This window comes from Schistosoma haematobium, chromosome ZW (genome assembly GCF_000699445.3).
Source record: "Schistosoma haematobium chromosome ZW, whole genome shotgun sequence".
NCBI lineage: Eukaryota > Metazoa > Platyhelminthes > Trematoda > Strigeidida > Schistosomatidae > Schistosoma > Schistosoma haematobium.
The window spans coordinates 75,283,509-75,301,255 of NC_067195.1; the positions used below are offsets into that span (position 1 = coordinate 75,283,509).

The 17,747-nt window shown below is 31.6% G+C and overlaps 1 protein-coding gene across 1 annotated transcript in view; it reads right to left on the bottom strand.

Moving 5' to 3' along the window:
• Window positions 1-244: 244 nt before the first annotated feature.
• ROCK1_1 (CDC42 binding protein kinase) overlaps window positions 245-17,747 on the bottom strand; it is an 89,557-nt gene continuing 72,054 nt past the window's right edge. The window contains exons 16-20 of the mRNA XM_051212310.1: window positions 16,035-16,428; window positions 10,956-11,320; window positions 8,906-9,194; window positions 7,530-8,290; window positions 245-1,241 (exon numbers count right to left, since the gene is read on the bottom strand). Coding sequence (XP_051072480.1) covers window positions 7,563-8,290; window positions 8,906-9,194; window positions 10,956-11,320; window positions 16,035-16,428 — 1,776 coding nt within the window. The 3' untranslated portion in view covers window positions 245-1,241; window positions 7,530-7,562. The remainder of the gene's footprint in view (window positions 1,242-7,529; window positions 8,291-8,905; window positions 9,195-10,955; window positions 11,321-16,034; window positions 16,429-17,747) is intronic.

Genomic DNA, 17,747 nt, shown 5'->3' on the forward strand with positions numbered 1-17,747 from the left:
AAAGAGAAAGGCCAAAGAACACATTTCGTCGGGAAATAAAAACAGATATGGAAAGGATGAATAACAACTGGAAGGAGCTGAAAAGGATTGCCCAGGACAGGGTTGGATGGAGAATTCTGGTGGGCGGCCTATGTTCCTTCACGAGGAGTAACAGGCGTAAGTAAGTAAGTTTTGAATTTCTACCATGGTAGGATTTTCTAGTTTCTCTACAGATTCTCAAAAAGATATACTTTTAAAAAATTCACAACTTATATTCAACCAACTTAATGTATACACGTAATAGAATAATCTTTTTTATGACATAGAAACACTTTTCAGCACATTTTAAATATAATAAGCAAATAAAGCATTCAATGAAAAATGCGAAACTTTTGCACAACAGCATTATATATATATAAGCCTTTTTGCTCTTGTAAATTATATGAAACATAATAAGATACCAGTACCTGTTGCCATATTCCATGTAGTCAACTTTCAAATAACAAAACAGGCACTTTTGTTCTGTATGGAGCTCATCATGTCCCTTTATTTTATTGAGTTCATTAAATTTTTATACGCTCAAGAACTAAAATAATACTCTATTTGTTTAAATTGAAAATGAAAAGTCTATGCCTATTGGGATTAATTAAAACTGTTGACAATACAATTATTATTAGTGATAAAACAAGATGAATAAGTAAAACAGAACAAGTACAAACAACAATATGGAATAAAACAGAAAAAGTAAGACAAAAAAAGATGAAGAAGATGACAAAGAAGGAAAACAATGGCAACCAGGATCAAAGTGAAAATGTAAACGGAAAATATCTATTTATATTATTAATACCAATGTACTGGCATTACGTAAGTGACAGTGACGTGTGTGCGATTTATGAGATGTATAACTATGTATATATATATTCAATAGGTTTAAACAAAATTACGAATTTGAACTTTACAGTTTTATGAAAAAAAGTTGAAATACAAACATAATTTTATGTGATAAACGCAACAGCAAAAATATTTGCGCATATATATATATATATATATATATATATATATATATATATATATATATGGTCGGTTATAAAAGATGAGATCATAGGTAGGGATGAATGAATTATGACTATTCTGATTATTTAATATATCCTTTTCCAATTAGATTGTTGATTTTTACTATGTCATGGTGTACACATAGCTCGCTGTAATTAACTCGCAACATTGCTCATATATTTTCACTAACTGTATTGTGTATGATACAACTGTAAAATATAGAGAAGTAGAAAAAACAACAAAATAACCATTAATTAGATTGGAATAATACACTATGAAGGCATTATTAAATATTCCTTTAAAAATTTAATCGTAGCAAAAATAATAATATTGATCGGTAATACACTTAAAATAGAAAAAATAATTTGGATCCTGCGTTAGAAGTGAAAAACGACAAGTAAGATAAATTGTAAAATAAGATTTACTACGAGAATATCAAGAAATCTGGCTCATAGTTGAACGTGGTCAACGTCTTTTTAACAGTTATGTGATAAACTGTTGATGTACATGTTGAAACAATGATCTTATGACTTAACTTTGAAGTAATATCCTTCTTCGTCTTCCAAAAATTGTTTAAATGGAATTCATTGTGATACTACGAACTAAATGGTGTGACAGAAGGTAGGTTATGTTGATTACATATTAATTCTTTATGGTAGAGTTTATTATAAATTATCATAGTTCAAAACATCCAGAAAAATGAAAATAACGGTGTTTTATCTTATCACTTTCATCGACAATTTATAACTATATACAAAATTTGTAAAAGTTCTAGATGGACGTCAATATATGGTTTTTACATTTTTGTGACCCATCAATCTGACTCCGCGAAGTTGGTCTTATGATGACGCAATCAAAATATACTACTCGGCTACCCTTATAAATAATTATCAATTCAATTCGCGTTAGAGAATAACGGAATGAAATAAGTCAAATCTAACAACGAACTTTGGATACGTATAATTCGTACACTTTTTGATCCAGACAGACATTCAGGACGAAAGGCTGAAAAGCGAAGCGCAGAAGGCAAAAAGATCAAGCGTGACTCAATATTTATAGTCAGCTAGAATAACCCATGTGGGAGTGACAAAGTACTAGACACAACACAGTAAATGGGGATCTGTTAACCGATGAAGTAAACATATAAGGTCAAAAAATAAGCGATGAAAAACAGTCAGGCGGAACACATGTGTTAAATGTAAAAACACTGGTATTGCGTATAATCAACTACATCAAACATTAGCTGAGCATCATGTTGTATAAATTATTGATTAATGTAGCTATTTTTTAGAGAAAAATTATTAACCTAGTTTGGAAATCAAGATTTCATCAGGTAATTGTCCTGAATCGATATTTTTCATTATTGTAACCATATTTAGGACGTAAAAAACCTTGTCAATACACAAAGACAGGAATTTTAACAAAACAATGACTATACTGATTTACTGCAGACATTTTCTAGGAAGCTTTTACACTGTTGGTTTTTGGTCTCAGTTATGTATAATTCCTTTAGAAAATCATATCAGATGTGAATAATGTTTTTCAGTAAGATGAACTTTTACCACATCTAAATGCAATATATTTCACAATATGATGAAATATATAACGCAACAACCCGTTGTGAATTCAAAACAAGAGTTAATCAGAATCATATATTTAAATGAGAATGAATTAACCGAAATCTGTAGATGACTTCAATTCCCAGAAGAATCATGTTGAGAACCCCTAGTGCTTGCATTTAAAACAAACAAAAGTGGCTACCTTAAACTTTAGATGATTAGTTTTTAATAATTGAAGTTAGACGGTGCGATGATCTTTAATGATTAGACTAGATTTACATGAATTGACATCATTTCACTTGAACTACTGACCAAAAGTAAGTAGCTAAGAATCAAGCATCATAAAATACTATTTTAATTACTACTACATCATGTTGATTAATGAAAGAAATTGTGTTACACTAAATGAAGCATCTCGGTAGCAGTGATATGGGGCAGCTATATTGACTAGAATATTTGGAAGGTGAAATGAAGAAAACGGATTGGTCATTGAGCAAGACAGAAAGCAACGACATGAAAGGTTTGTTTCGATCAACAAGTTGACTAAAATGTTAGTTGTTTGTCATGTCGAATAATTGTGATTCGAAATTATGTGACTTTTAATTATTAGACATTCCAGCGTTCGTAATAGCAAAAAAAGCAGTCTATCCCATAGAAAAACCCAGTCGATGAAACATTCTTAATTTCATACACAAAACATTCTTAAAATAGTTCAGATTAAGCTATTTGGTGTCATATAAATGAATCAACATGACAGTGCAAACGGTCAAACGTTAAACGTTTAGTCATATCGTCTACATTTAGCATCTAAATAGGACTTGTCTGGACTGATCCCTTGATTACTTAGTCAATTCTTACTTTAAGGCACGATAAATGTATATCAAATAGAAAAACTAAAAACTTAGTGCCGTATAAACGACTACAGATGTCAGATTTATGATATAGCTAACATAATAATTGATGAATCAAGTTATTAAAATTCATAAGAAGTACATTAAGAACAAGCGAGACATATTTATAACGCTATTTCACACTTTGTAGGGAGAAATAGTGGGTCAAAGTTCCTCTGGTTTTAATTTTAATAATTTCAAAGATATTAAATTTAAACTAGGTTATTATATAACATAACTCAACTACCAGTATGAACATTTGAACAGGAAAATATGAGATTTATAACTTCTAGTCAATTAAATTGATTAGAGCTGGTTGATTTCAAGAGCCGAAAATGTGTGCCAGATAATTACTGATTACATAATTATGTTGAGTATCAACGTAGTTCTGTGGCTATCATAAAAAGAATTGTTATCGCTTTGCAAACGGGTGGAATATGCTATCAGCTGTGATCTTTACAAGATGATTAGAGCTGACTATTCCGTCAGTAGGACCCGATTCATTGTCAACTTTCAGTAAGAGATAGACTCACATAGACCAATTAATTGCATTGAGGACTACGTAGTAACAAATTTAATTTATAGCAAAGTATTTGGTAACCTAAATGTTAGCATGTCAATGTAATATTATTAGAGATTATAACTATGATACTACATCAGTCAGTCGGTTATCAAGCTTCTCAAAGAAATCTGTCGAATTTTATCTACTGGGTGTTGATCAAATTTGAAAGCAAAAATTATCTCGAAATACATATTCTCTGTGTACGTATTATTTAAGTGACTAATAGCGGTTAAATGAATTGAAATTTTTATTTTGAATGAGGTTCATTGATTTATTACTGGTTCCTTTAACCGGTAATCCTAAATAACTGACCACTCAATGTAGAGTTCCTATCTGTATATATCACTTAAAACTTGGATAGAAAACTTTGAAATTTATTATTTAAATCATATAAAGTATGAGGTACTGGGTGAATAAAGTGATGTATGACATAGTCAATCAGTTCATAATATACGTAGATCTAGTGGAATCTAACTGATTTTGTTGGGTTGTCTGAATTAATGCCGTCCAAATAATGGTCAGATAATGCAACATCATTAAAATTATCTGCGTTGCACATTATTAAAGTAACCTCGTAAAACCTAAATAGCACAGTTAAAATACAAGTGATAAGCTAACTAAACAGGTCACATTATATAAATATCGATTTGATTGTTACGTCAACAATATTAGTAGCTAACAGTAAACAAAAACAAAATGCTACAAGTAACATCCAATTCACATTTTATAGAATATTTTCAAAATAATTTCTTTTTAGACTAATTTAATAATTTATCAGACAATCCAGTTGTTTTCATATTTGTGTATAAAAGCGAAAAGAAAATAGATAAGATACTTAATACAGAATGATAACAATGTAAAAATCAAATCATACGATCTGTAAGAAAGTATTGATAGCCACGGAATTACGTTGATGCTCAACATAATTATGTAATCAATAATTACTATGATAAACTTATAAATTATTTGTGATTAAAATAAAACAACAACATTGAAACAAGAACAACAAAGTTTGCAGAATAAAATGGATTTATTATTCTACTTCATGATTTCTCATCATTTGAATACACCCTAAAGTTATAATTATTAATATGATTATAGTTATTAACGAATGTTTATAACATACTTTAATTTGTGAAGTTTAGATCAATGTTGAAGATGTAACGGAAATTATAATAATCAGAAGAATAGGGATACAAAATGTATGAATAAATATAATTAAGATCAATGTGTATTAACATGTTGGGAAGTAATAATTCACATGTTAAAAGACTAGTATTTGAACGAAAAGTATTCTTTTCGATAAATCATATTCAGGTTCTACAATTATATATCCAAATTAATAATCCGAAAAGTGGCCAAAGGCAAAGTACATCGTTTAAAGCATGTGAATTCACATGTTATATAAATGTGATAAAATGAATAAGTGATTAGGTAATCATTCAACATGACAAAATAAACAAGTATGTAAGACTGTAAGAGATGAATATCAGAAAATGAAAGAATAATAAAAATAAAAAGGTTGGGGACAGGGTTGAAAAAAAGATTAAAATTGACAAAGGTTATTAGACAAATATCCAATCAGTATGGCAGGGAAAAGTTAATCAGACTTCTCTACTGTATATATAGGTCAGGCCGAAAACGTTTGAGAGTGATTGCCTCTGCAAAACAGAGAGAGATTAGTGGTGTTTTTTGTCTATTGAGTGCATTATTCACATTCATTGCGTGCCCACCATCTAAAAAGTGTTTTGCAATCGCATATACCAAGAATTTACTCTTTTTCAGCCGTAGGTTCTTAGGAATGTGTTCAGAAAACCTAGTAGAGACCCTTCTCTCTGTCCTTTCTACATGCTTGCTACCTCAGGTTTATGTAAATTCATAGATACCATTGGAGGCAACATCGGAGGGATACTGATCTACCTTTGAATAGTATAACTAGCAATTGCTGTTGTATGGTGAAACCAATTGAGCAGAAGGAAAGCTTCCTTTCAGTGCCGCCTTGATTCTCCCATAGATCTTTCCTGAAATCTCATCTTCCTTGAACGGAAGAGGGATGAAAATAGGTTTTTTACCAACAGTTAGTTGTTTATCATCCTTAGGATGTTCTTAACCTTATTTATTTTACTTTTTTAAACATAACATTCTAGCTCCACTGAAGAGCGTTTTGACTGGATACCTTCTGTAACTGGTAGGTTAAAATTCATCAAGGTTTAACTACTTTCCTGTCCATGTTTCTTCGCTTTATATACTTTTCTCAAGAGTCCCATTGTTTTTCCGTCACACACTAAGATCTATTCTATTGAAAACATTATGTTTATGTGAGAGTTGTTGAAATGATTAGGCAACCAAGAAGCGTGATCCATACCATCACAGATAGTGAACGTATCATTAACATATGATTTTGATTACATTACGAACATTTACCTAAACTTCACAGACTAAAATATGTTACATATTTGTTAGTAGTTATATTAATTATTGTAATTTTAAGTTGTATAGAGCTAGCTGATGAGGAACCATGAAGTAGAATAATGAATTCATTTTATTTTGCAAACTTCGTTATCTTTGCTCGTTGTTTAAATTTGTCAAGAGAGCTGGTTACATGAAATAACAGAATGAATATCATCAAGATAATTCTCTTGAAAGTAGTTAACTTTCGTAGATGATTTATGAATATATACGTAGTGAATAGTATTTGTATTATATATACATATTAGAAACGACAAATTTAACTTAATGCATAAAATTATGCATATATATATATATATATATAAAGATTATTACTAATGGTAACAACTAAATATGTAGGTGTAAAATAAATGCAGAAATATATCGACCCCTGAAATATGCTTCTAAACAGGAAGTTATATTAACAAGAGCTCGGAAAACAATAAGAACAACACAGACTATAGGTTAGTGAACAGAAAATGATAGAGATACAAAGGACAATAAAACGAATTAAGGAGAAAGAGATTAAGCGAAAAAACCCGCTAAATAAAGTAGTATAATGAAATTTTCAACATTCGTTGTAAAATAATTAGTCAAAACCGATATTTCGATGTAATCAATTGTCAGGAGTATTATTTCATTCTGAATAGTGGTTATTAGCTGAATACTACATATGGTGCATGTTTTGTCGTAATCAGGACTAATGCATTAATGACCATCATTTAAATGGCATCAGATGTCTGCTTTCATACAACGTTTACTCTATTAAACAAACATGTACTACTTTGAAATAAGTATTTACATCTATTTCATTATGTAAAGTTCCGATGATACTACTGTTGTTTGAGAAGCAAATGTTGAATGCACCCTTAAAATATGGCAATTTACATTAATCAGAATGGCTCTATTGATAATGAAGGGGAAAATTTATTGAAAAAAATAATTTCCGCAAACATTAAAAAAACACATGATAACCCTACATAGTAAACTTTAAATATATGCGATATTATATTGGTAAAAGAGAATTGCGTTACTAACTTGAATAATATGTCCAGATGATAGTTGGCTGATTTATGACGACGACGTATCACCACCTCCACCTCCGCTTGTGGAATCTATCGATCCAATCGAGCTAGTTTGTTTTTGAGGATGATGATGAAGTGATGAAAGAATAGGCGGCGAAAGGTCGTATGATGCTTTACTGATATTATTGTTATTATTATTACTACCAGTATAACTATTACTATGGTGATGATTACTATTATTGATCGTATGGAAATTAGGACTTTCTCTCTTGGAAATCGATCGAACCACAACACCAGAATAATGATGATTACTACTACTATTACCATTGACTGAACAATCAGTATAATCTTCACTTCGATATTTTGTTAAGCCAAGTGTGAAGCTCCGACTCATTTGTTGTTGTTCATGATAACTGTTCACTCCTGGTAATTGTGACGTTGCTGAAGGAGTTGATGATTCTATCGAAGTTGTTGTACTACTAATATTACCATTACTAGGATTATTATTATCATTATTAATAGTGCATGTTGGACGTAATGAATAAGACACTAATGTAGGAATATATGATTGATGTGATAATAATGAACAGTCATTAGTACTATTATTAACAGATGAATTTTCAATAGGACGTGATTTCAGTGAATCTCGAACACATATTGAAGATTTTGAACGAGCGTGAGAAATCTGATGATCCGATGACGGTGTTAGATTGATAAATCGTATTGGTATAGCCAGATTTGTGCTTGGACTTGATGGTACACTTGGTGATAGAGCTAAATAGTGTTTTTTTAATCAGGATAAAACATTCAAGAAAAATTTCATTTACTTGCCGAATAGGCGTTGGTTTAATAGTTATTTTTTGGTATAATTATGAATTGATTGAAGTTAGATATGTAAACCATTAGATACTAAACTAGTGGTTTGAAGGTTAAGCACACTCCATGCGACTTGAATGTACTGCGTTTGATATCTAATGAAGTCATGGATATTCATTGTTGAACAGTCGCGTACTAGGAAGAAATAGCCGTTCTGTGCCTCCATGTTTTCAATGATTTTCTAAGATCCATGCGTGGCGTCAGCTGTGAAACTTTATTTAATCATTAGGTTTGAATGACTATTATGCACTTCGCTAGTCTAATATTATTGAAGAAAAGGAATGGAATTATCTCCATTCTTTGAAATACTTCCCTACTGCCACTAATTCATTCAGTAAGAAGATTTTCTGAGAACACGATATTTCTTATCCATTGAATTTACATGTTAAAGACGCAATTTTAAAAAGTGAAAGACGAAACCGAACGATTCATGTCGATATATAGAATGTTATAAATGATAGTATTACTCTGAGAATGATAATATAACACTAATAATAAAAACTTGGAACTTACATTGTAGTGGACCACATCCATGCACAGGAATACAACGTCCTGTTGGTGATGATGGCAATGTCGTAGATGGTATTGATACATTTGATAACTCTTGATTGAAAGATTTACGAGTTGTTATGTTTGGCGTTGAAGACAAAGATTTCATTGTTTTCATAGTTAATAATAAATACTCCATCCATTGTTCTTTATCTTGTACTGTGCTTGCACGTAATAAACAAACACCAACTGCTTTAGCACATTGTGGTAGAGGATAATCATTATTTTCTAGATGACATGCGTGTAATTTAATCTGTACACGGTATGATTAGATTATAAGAGGTATTAATCAATTAAAATTAGCTTACAAAAAAGGGAAAGAAGAGATTTAATAATTTGAAAATTTCCACGAGTCTCCATACACTAATTGTAATCATATGCTCACTAGTGCATAGCTTTAAAATGCAAATCCTGGAATTTTAGTGAGGATCTGTGACTAATGGAGTTTAGCCATATCGGATGTGAGACAATTATCAACTGCATATAATGGAAAATGGTCGCGAAATATCGTGAATTGATCGAAGTTAAGCAATGATAACGTTCGATTCCGCCTTAGTGGTCTAGAGGTTAGGCGTTCATGAGGAACACCAGAGATCCTAGGTTCGATCCTTGGATAGTTATTGTGTGTGTGTACGTTTGTTTTCAAGTTGAACAATCATATATAAAAAAGCATGGACAATAGTTTTGATGTATTGATGAATACAACATGTTATCCAAAAAACAAAAAAAAGATATATTCCAAATAAACGTGAAAGATATGCATAAAAAAGTTACGCACGCACACAGATATGAGAATTGACCGAACAGTGAAATATAGAATAACTACATGGATATTACTGTAACAGATTGTTAGTCATATCAATCACTATATATATATACTGAGAAAATCAAATAAACTTTCATTTATTTGCCTGTGGTTTGTTTGGTAACTTGCCCCGATATACCTAGTTTGTATATTTTAGTAGGCTATGACGCGTCACATGAAACAAATAGCTGATACCAAAATTAATGGAAAATTCAAAATCTCATCAGATATCTCAACTTAATTGCCTAGAACCCCGAGAATACCATCTATTCGGTGAAACATATATACTGATGGTCTCAAGGAATGAATAAGCAATCAAATGTCAGCTAATTAGAATGTAGCTGTCGCAAAAGAATGGAATATTACGAACACGATAAGACTACAAAGGATATGGTTTTAGAATGCCAGAATTAGTGTTAGGGCCTAACCTTTATATCTCAATCTCAAAACTAACCTAAACAGTCAGAATGGAGGTTGTGTAAACGACCTATAACCTTGAACTTGCAAGAAAAATGCCATTTCGAAAAGACTTCTCTTAGTAACAAGTAGTACACTATAAAACAATCTTGTTCAAGACTTCACAATTTCTTTATAGGTTGCCCCACAATTACGTGTCATGCCACTTTTTAATAGTTCAATGTCCTGTAAGTGATCACCGGTGATATATCACCATCATCCAAATGAGTAAAAATATGAAGTCTAGTTAAAAAAAATATGGTTTTTAAAAATTATGCTAAAATTCAACAATCGCTTTATTTATATTCCGATGGATCATTTCGACTAGTATTAAGGGCATCGATATAATTTAGTTCTACTATTTATATTCTAATATGTCTGTAATTACTATTTGTAGAAAAGCTTCTCAAAACAAAGTGTGTATTATTAAAGGGAATAAGAATTCTTAATTACTAGAAGCTACTAGAAAAAGAAATTGCAGATTTTTTATTTTCTTGTACACATTGATATGGAATTTACTGCCTTTAAAAAATATTAAGATTATTAATTTATTCGAACTGATGCTTTAGTTCACGAATTCAGTCAGTTAGCCAGTGATTCTGTCTTTTGACCACTAACTTGGCAAGTGATATACAAGTTTTATCAACTAATTGTCCGTTCTACTACCACAGTCATTTCAGTAATTAAATGGGTTGCTTTAAGAAATTAACTTCAATTAATAGTATTAACATTGTGGAACTATTAAACTCTTACCTGGCAATCTGTACACTGATAAGACACAGGAGGATGAAAAACACCGGAACATGAGTTTTGACAAAGATCACATGTTGCATATGACCTGAAGAGAATACGTTGTAGAACATGTCCTTTAGTGTAAATTGTACTCGACTCTACGTTATGAGGTGATTCACTAGATGGCGAATTTATTTGATGCTCAATAGTAGAATTTTCAGTTTGATTCAAACGTTTATTGGATGCATTTGAAACGGAGTGTGGATGAGAACTAGACACAGAGTCATTTCGTACAACCCGGCGTGAACTTGAAGGATGAGGACTGGAGGTAGAAAAGAGGGCAGATGATCCGAAACTTGATTTACGCGGATGAGATGCAAAATCACCTAAAATATTATTGGTAAATAAAGAACATCTTGACGCATAGAGAGAACTATAAGATTGTTTATGTAAAAGCCGTATTAACAAGATTTTGAATACCGTCAAAGAGAAATTAACTATAGGCAAAGGTTGTTGTATCATGAATATCAAACTATATGGATAAATTCGTAAAATCTCTGTAAATGAATGTAGTATTGTATGTTGAATGCTGAAAAACTATAGAATCTAGTTTAAAAATCCCTAATTCATTTATTGAAAATAAAATATGTATGTAAAACAAATAGATATAGGGTAACAATAATTTTAAAAAACAACAGCGGGTACTAAGTACGTGTGCATTCATAAGCTACTTAGCTGTATTTAAAGCATGAAGGCTAGTGATCTGTTAAACTGTTAAAACATAAAAATGGGGAGTGGGGTTTGAATTCAATGTACCATGGTTCTATATATACATCTCAGTGGTAAAATGAGACTGTGCCATAAATTAACCTTATTTTGTGACGATAGTAACATGAATTTGTACACAACTCGATAAACATGATATAAAAATATATTGATTATTTTTATCATGGAAGACTAATAGAGTAAACCAAGTTCCGGGTAGGACAATAACTCATTCATGTGTTTGGATGAGAATTATACTATGCAACAGACTAGGTATGGGGTCGGCAACCCCATCCCATAAAAAAAATCTTGCTAAAAAACGCCAACCAGATTAAACAAATTAAACCATGGTGGTAAAATAGTTATTAATAGGAGATTAAACCAATCGTTATTCAACGCAAGATTCCATGTTGTTCTGTTTAATAACGTCAATGTTTCTATCTATCAGTCTACCAATTTAACTTATTATCTACAAATAATTACATTAATTAAGTATTATCAGTTGCTGGTTACATTTTGATGGATATAAAAGAGGTATTTCATATACAATAGGTATGTTAAAATATTTTAACTGTGATAACAACGAAAAATGAGTAGAAGCAGGTTGTATCAGTACACTAGAACAATACGTACATATACATATTAATAGATGACAAATATTTTAATATTTATGTCATACTGAACAAGTTACATCAAAGAAATGATTATCACAATACTGACTGATAGTCTATACTAAAATCTTGATTTCATTCTTTAAAAGTATATGGAATGAATCATTCATCAAAAGATTATACAAAATGTCAAAAATTATAGCGTAAAGTTATAACGAGGATCTTATTTAGTTTAGTCAACAAAATGTTACACATGTAGCTTTCTGTTTTACATATAAAACATAATACTTTTCTTTGAGTATATTTAATTAATCGGTGAACAGTTAGATATATGTCACAGAAATGCATCTAATATTTTGTTATTTAGTTGAAATAACAGTAAGAAAACATTAATGTTATGTGTGTTTGGTCAGCAATATTCAAATCTGACTTCAATTAATTATATGTTACTTATATGTTGGCTGATTTTATGAGAACGTTTTAGTAACTCTGAAGTAAATTTCATTACGATTTAATAGCTAATTATTAAATATGTAATTATAATTGAGGTGCTTGTAAATGAATAAGATTTAGTTTGCTAGCTATAATTTAAAATGGTAAATTTAATCTCTTCTATACGGATGGAATAAGTCGGCATTGTTTTTCTCTTTGATCACATCGATCGATATTTCAACAAGTGCGAACAACATAATAACTAGCCCTCAATACTGCTCATATTGTGTAAGTGAAGTAGTGATTCGACTGAGCTGTTTACCATAGTAGTACAATGAGTGAGTAGAATGTTTCTGACCAATATTTTGAGCTTACTAAAACTTTTTAACAACGTTCTTGTTTCCTTTAGGATTCAGAGTAGAGATATGCATATCTACATACATGTATAAAACGCAATATGTATATATGAACGAGTTACTACACAGGAAATCAACCAATCAGAAGAGTACTCAGCAAACGATCGAGGAAAGGTATAGAATAGTACTAGTTTCAAGATTTAGGAGATGGAGTAGGTGCATCTATGTTACTGCAATAGTTTCTAAGCTAAATTAGCAGTGTCTATGTTGTAAAGCTTTGTCGAAAAATTTAACAGTCGTGTCTTTTATGTATCTTACTTTGAGTGTCCTGACTAGATCATTCTATGACATCAGGAATGAGCATCAATAATTGAATATCTGTGACTACAGATGATTATTCTCATTTTATAACCGACTCATGGTCAGTATACTTGTGTAGTGAACAAGAACAACAATGGGGACAATCGAATGTACCTAACACAAATTACAGGACTTGTTAATAAAATCTAACAATCATATGGTAAATGCTTAATATGCAAATGTCCACCAATTGTCTCAAAATGACTCAGACTTCATTGTCCTTGTATTTTCATGCAAATTGAATTCTGTTTCCATTCTTTACTGTTCGATCCTCTTGTCTCTCTGCTGCCAGAACTTCTGTTTACGACTAACATCATATACTACTTATGTCAATATAAGTAGCACACACCACACTTGGACTTTATTAAAGATAAATTTGCTTTATCGGTACAACAAGTGATATTAGTTAGGAAGTACAAAAACGTTTTTGACATCTACTAAAAGAAATCCTTGGCCAAATTACCCTCTAAAAGTGATGGAATCCGTATTGCAAATCTCATACTTACCCACCATAACATCACTATAAGAAATACGTACGTAAAACGAAAAAGTAGTTTAACTAATTTAATTCGATATTGTACAACAATCGATTATTTGATTTCAATATCCTTTACTTATACTAAACTAACACTAATGTAAAGAAAAAACTCTTTTATCAAAAGAATTATTTAGATACGATATGCCTGTATGAGTAAGTTGTGAGTATAGATAGATTATGATAGAATTCGGTAATGAATAAATAAACAAACTACTAGATTTTCATACACGGAAACATAATCTGTCTAGACACAAATACAAATGGATACACATGAAAACGAAATCCATGGTATAGTTCTACGTTTAAATTTAAATGTTATGTAAAACTACTACTAATATAGACACTATTATTACTTTATAATCTCAATGACTGTCGATAAAGAATCGAGAGATTTTACGTCACAACGATGTTGATCTTCTTTTTTTTATTTAAGCAAGGCACTTTCGTTTATAAAAAGGATAACACTTTAAGTGTATCTTTTTAAAGAAAAGGGAATTTTTTGGAAAAAAATCATCTACAACTACGCTGGAACAAGTTGGGCATTTTATTGATGATTGTTTAATAAATGAAAAGAATTTCAACATTTTGTTTGCTTAACTTGCTTCAATCAGTACTTACACGTAAAGAATCATATCAAACGTGCATATCTCACAAACCATCCACATATCTAAATAAACATACGACTCATAAGTTATGGACTGAAACTTATTTAATCATGGAGTACACAATCCAGTACAGGTAACTATAAACATTATAACATGAAGTAAATAGGCGAAACTGGATCTTTAGTATGGTTATGGTTGAAAATTCCCAAACTAAAATGATACTACTGTCTCACAACTCTTTGACTTTATAATCGATTTGAGTTTATGAGGATGATGAGCAAATGAACCAAGAAAAAAGAAGTGAATTTAAACAAATGAATTCTTGGAAAGTATAAGATTATGACTAGACTATTGAATGAGAACATTATTGTGCAATAAAATGAAAAGAAAAATTTTAACGATAAGAAACACAATCATGAATTCTAGTTACCTTTATTTACACTGCCCTATTCGCTCTAAAGTATAAGTTTATTGAGTTAGAGATAGTAGTGGTGAAACTATCTACTTCAGTAGTGGAATATTCCTTATCAATAGTATTGATAGTGTTTAGAAAGATTTTTCAATATGAAGTTCATTTTCATTTTTCAACATGAAAAGTAACTTGGAACAGTTCACAAATCTTCTACAGAAGTAGTAGTTATATGTTCATTAGTGGCTAACTTGAAAATCAGTCCTAAAGCTTTAATGAGGTGTCATAAATGGGTAAAGTCAACCAGATTGGAGATATTTAGACAGAACCACTAATGATAGGGCTATATAGCAAACTGAATGAAGTTCGAAATGTGTGAACTGCTTGATTTTCAAAGGGATTGTTTAAAAGTATTATGTTTATTGCTGGACCTAAATACCCCTGAATGGGTGGAGCACGAACGGACTGTCCAAGAGTCTGAAACCACAATGGCAAACATCTGTTTGGTGTTTTACGGTGATCGGATATCTCTGCGGACGGGTGTTAGCCCATGATGAAGAATAAAATTTATATAGAATAGATAGACTGGCTAATGTTACAGTCCAGGAAGCTTTTTTATCCTATTTAGGATTTTCTTGCATCCCAGAGTTGAAATCTACCCCGAGATTCGAAATCCAGTACTTCTGTTTTAGACGCTATCGCGTTAATCATTTAACAACTGAGTTGAGAGGGTTGTCCACTAGTGAAGCGGTATAAGTTTTACTTCAATTTAAAATGATTTGGATCGCATATCTTGGATTCCGCTGCTTGTCATATTCCATTTATTCTATATAAACTTATGTCATAATGACTATATCGAGGCGATCAGCAAAGGATGCACATACGCCAACTAAGACTGATCAATTTTTAATAAAGATATTAACAAAGGGATAATCCGAACCACCGTGAATCGAATTAACCTTAAAATATCAATATACTCACGCAAAAGGAAGACAAACAGGCATAAAGAAAATAATTGATTTACCTGAATGACTTGTATTTGACATTTTACCAACATTACTAACTGCATTACCACTTGAAGATTGTTTCATACCTCCAGTGTATATACTATTATTATTACTAGCATTATTCTTATTAGTAATACTAGTACTAGTACTCAAGTACTGACGATCATAGATAATTTGAAAAACTCGAGGCAAATCTTCAACACGTTCATGGCATACATCACATGAATTCACCGAGCGTACATGATATAATGAATTCAATGGCATTTCTAAACGTATAGTTAAATTGTTTATGTTTGAACTGATTGTAGATGCAACAAAATTAGATACAACTAAGTATTTACTTTGTAATTCATGTACACGTTTGCATAAATCACTTGGTATATCCCATAACATTAAATGAGTCCGTGATAGCTAAAAAACGAAATAGAGACAAAAGGAAGAAATTACATGAAAAAATATTGACGATTCAATATATATGTGGAAATAATAATAATCAACGAAACAGTTCGATCGTGTAACGACCAAAATCGTAACAGTACGGATCATTGTAGAACAATCAATTGAGTGAAATTCATCACTCTACATCAACTTCATTCACTACGAGAAAGCATTTGATAACATGGACAGGACAATACTATGAAGGTTTTTTTCGACACTACGGCATGCCTGAGATAGTCAACATAATGCGGAATTTTTATGGTGGATTAAACTGCAAAATCGTGCATGGAGGACAACTGACAGACTCGTTCGAAGTTAAGACCAGTGTCAGGCAAAGTTGCTTACTCTCACCATTTCTCTTTCTCCTGGTGATCGACTGGATTATGAAGACGTCAACATCTGGAGGAAGCATGAGATACAATGGACAGCTAGGATGCAGCTGGACGATCTAGACTTCGCAGGGAAAAGCAAGATTCTCCGATGCAACACAACATGGACCAATCGAGTCATACTTGATGGGGAAGTAAAAACATTTACATATCTGGAGAGTATCACTGATGAACACAGCGGATCTGGTGCAGACATAAAGGCGCGGATCGGCAAAGCAAGAGCAGCATATATACAATTGAAGAACATCTGGAACTCAAAACAACTGTCAACCAACACCAAGGTCAGAATTCTCAATACAAATGTCAAGACAGTTCTACTGTATCGGGTGGAAACCTGAAGAACTACGAAAGCCATCATCCAGAAGATACAAGTGTTTATTCAGTTTTCTACGTAAAATACTTCGGATCCGTTGGCCAGACACTATCAGCAACAACCTACTGTGGGAGAGAACAAACCAGATTCCAGTGGGGGAAGAAGCGCTGGAAGTGAATAGGACACACATTGAGGAAAGCACCCAACTGCGTCACTTAGAATCCTCAAGGCCAAAGAAGAAGAGGAAGACCAAAGAACATATTACGCCGAGAAATAGAGACAAACATGAGAAGAATGAACACCAATTGGATAGAACTAGAAAGGAAGACCCAGGATAGAATAGGTTGGTGAATGCTGGTCAGTAGCCTATGCTCCATTGGGGGTAACAGGCGTAAGGAATTAATGAAACAGTTAATCAGTGAAAAGTTTTAATAACTATCTACAAAATTTTATATGATAGACTTGTATGTAAATATCTAGCGATTTTAATCATATACTTCAACAAAAAATAATTTCAATGGTTAAGATCATGAGTCAGTTGAAGCTAGACCACCATGAAAAACCTGGAAGTACTGAACGGCCGTTTCGTT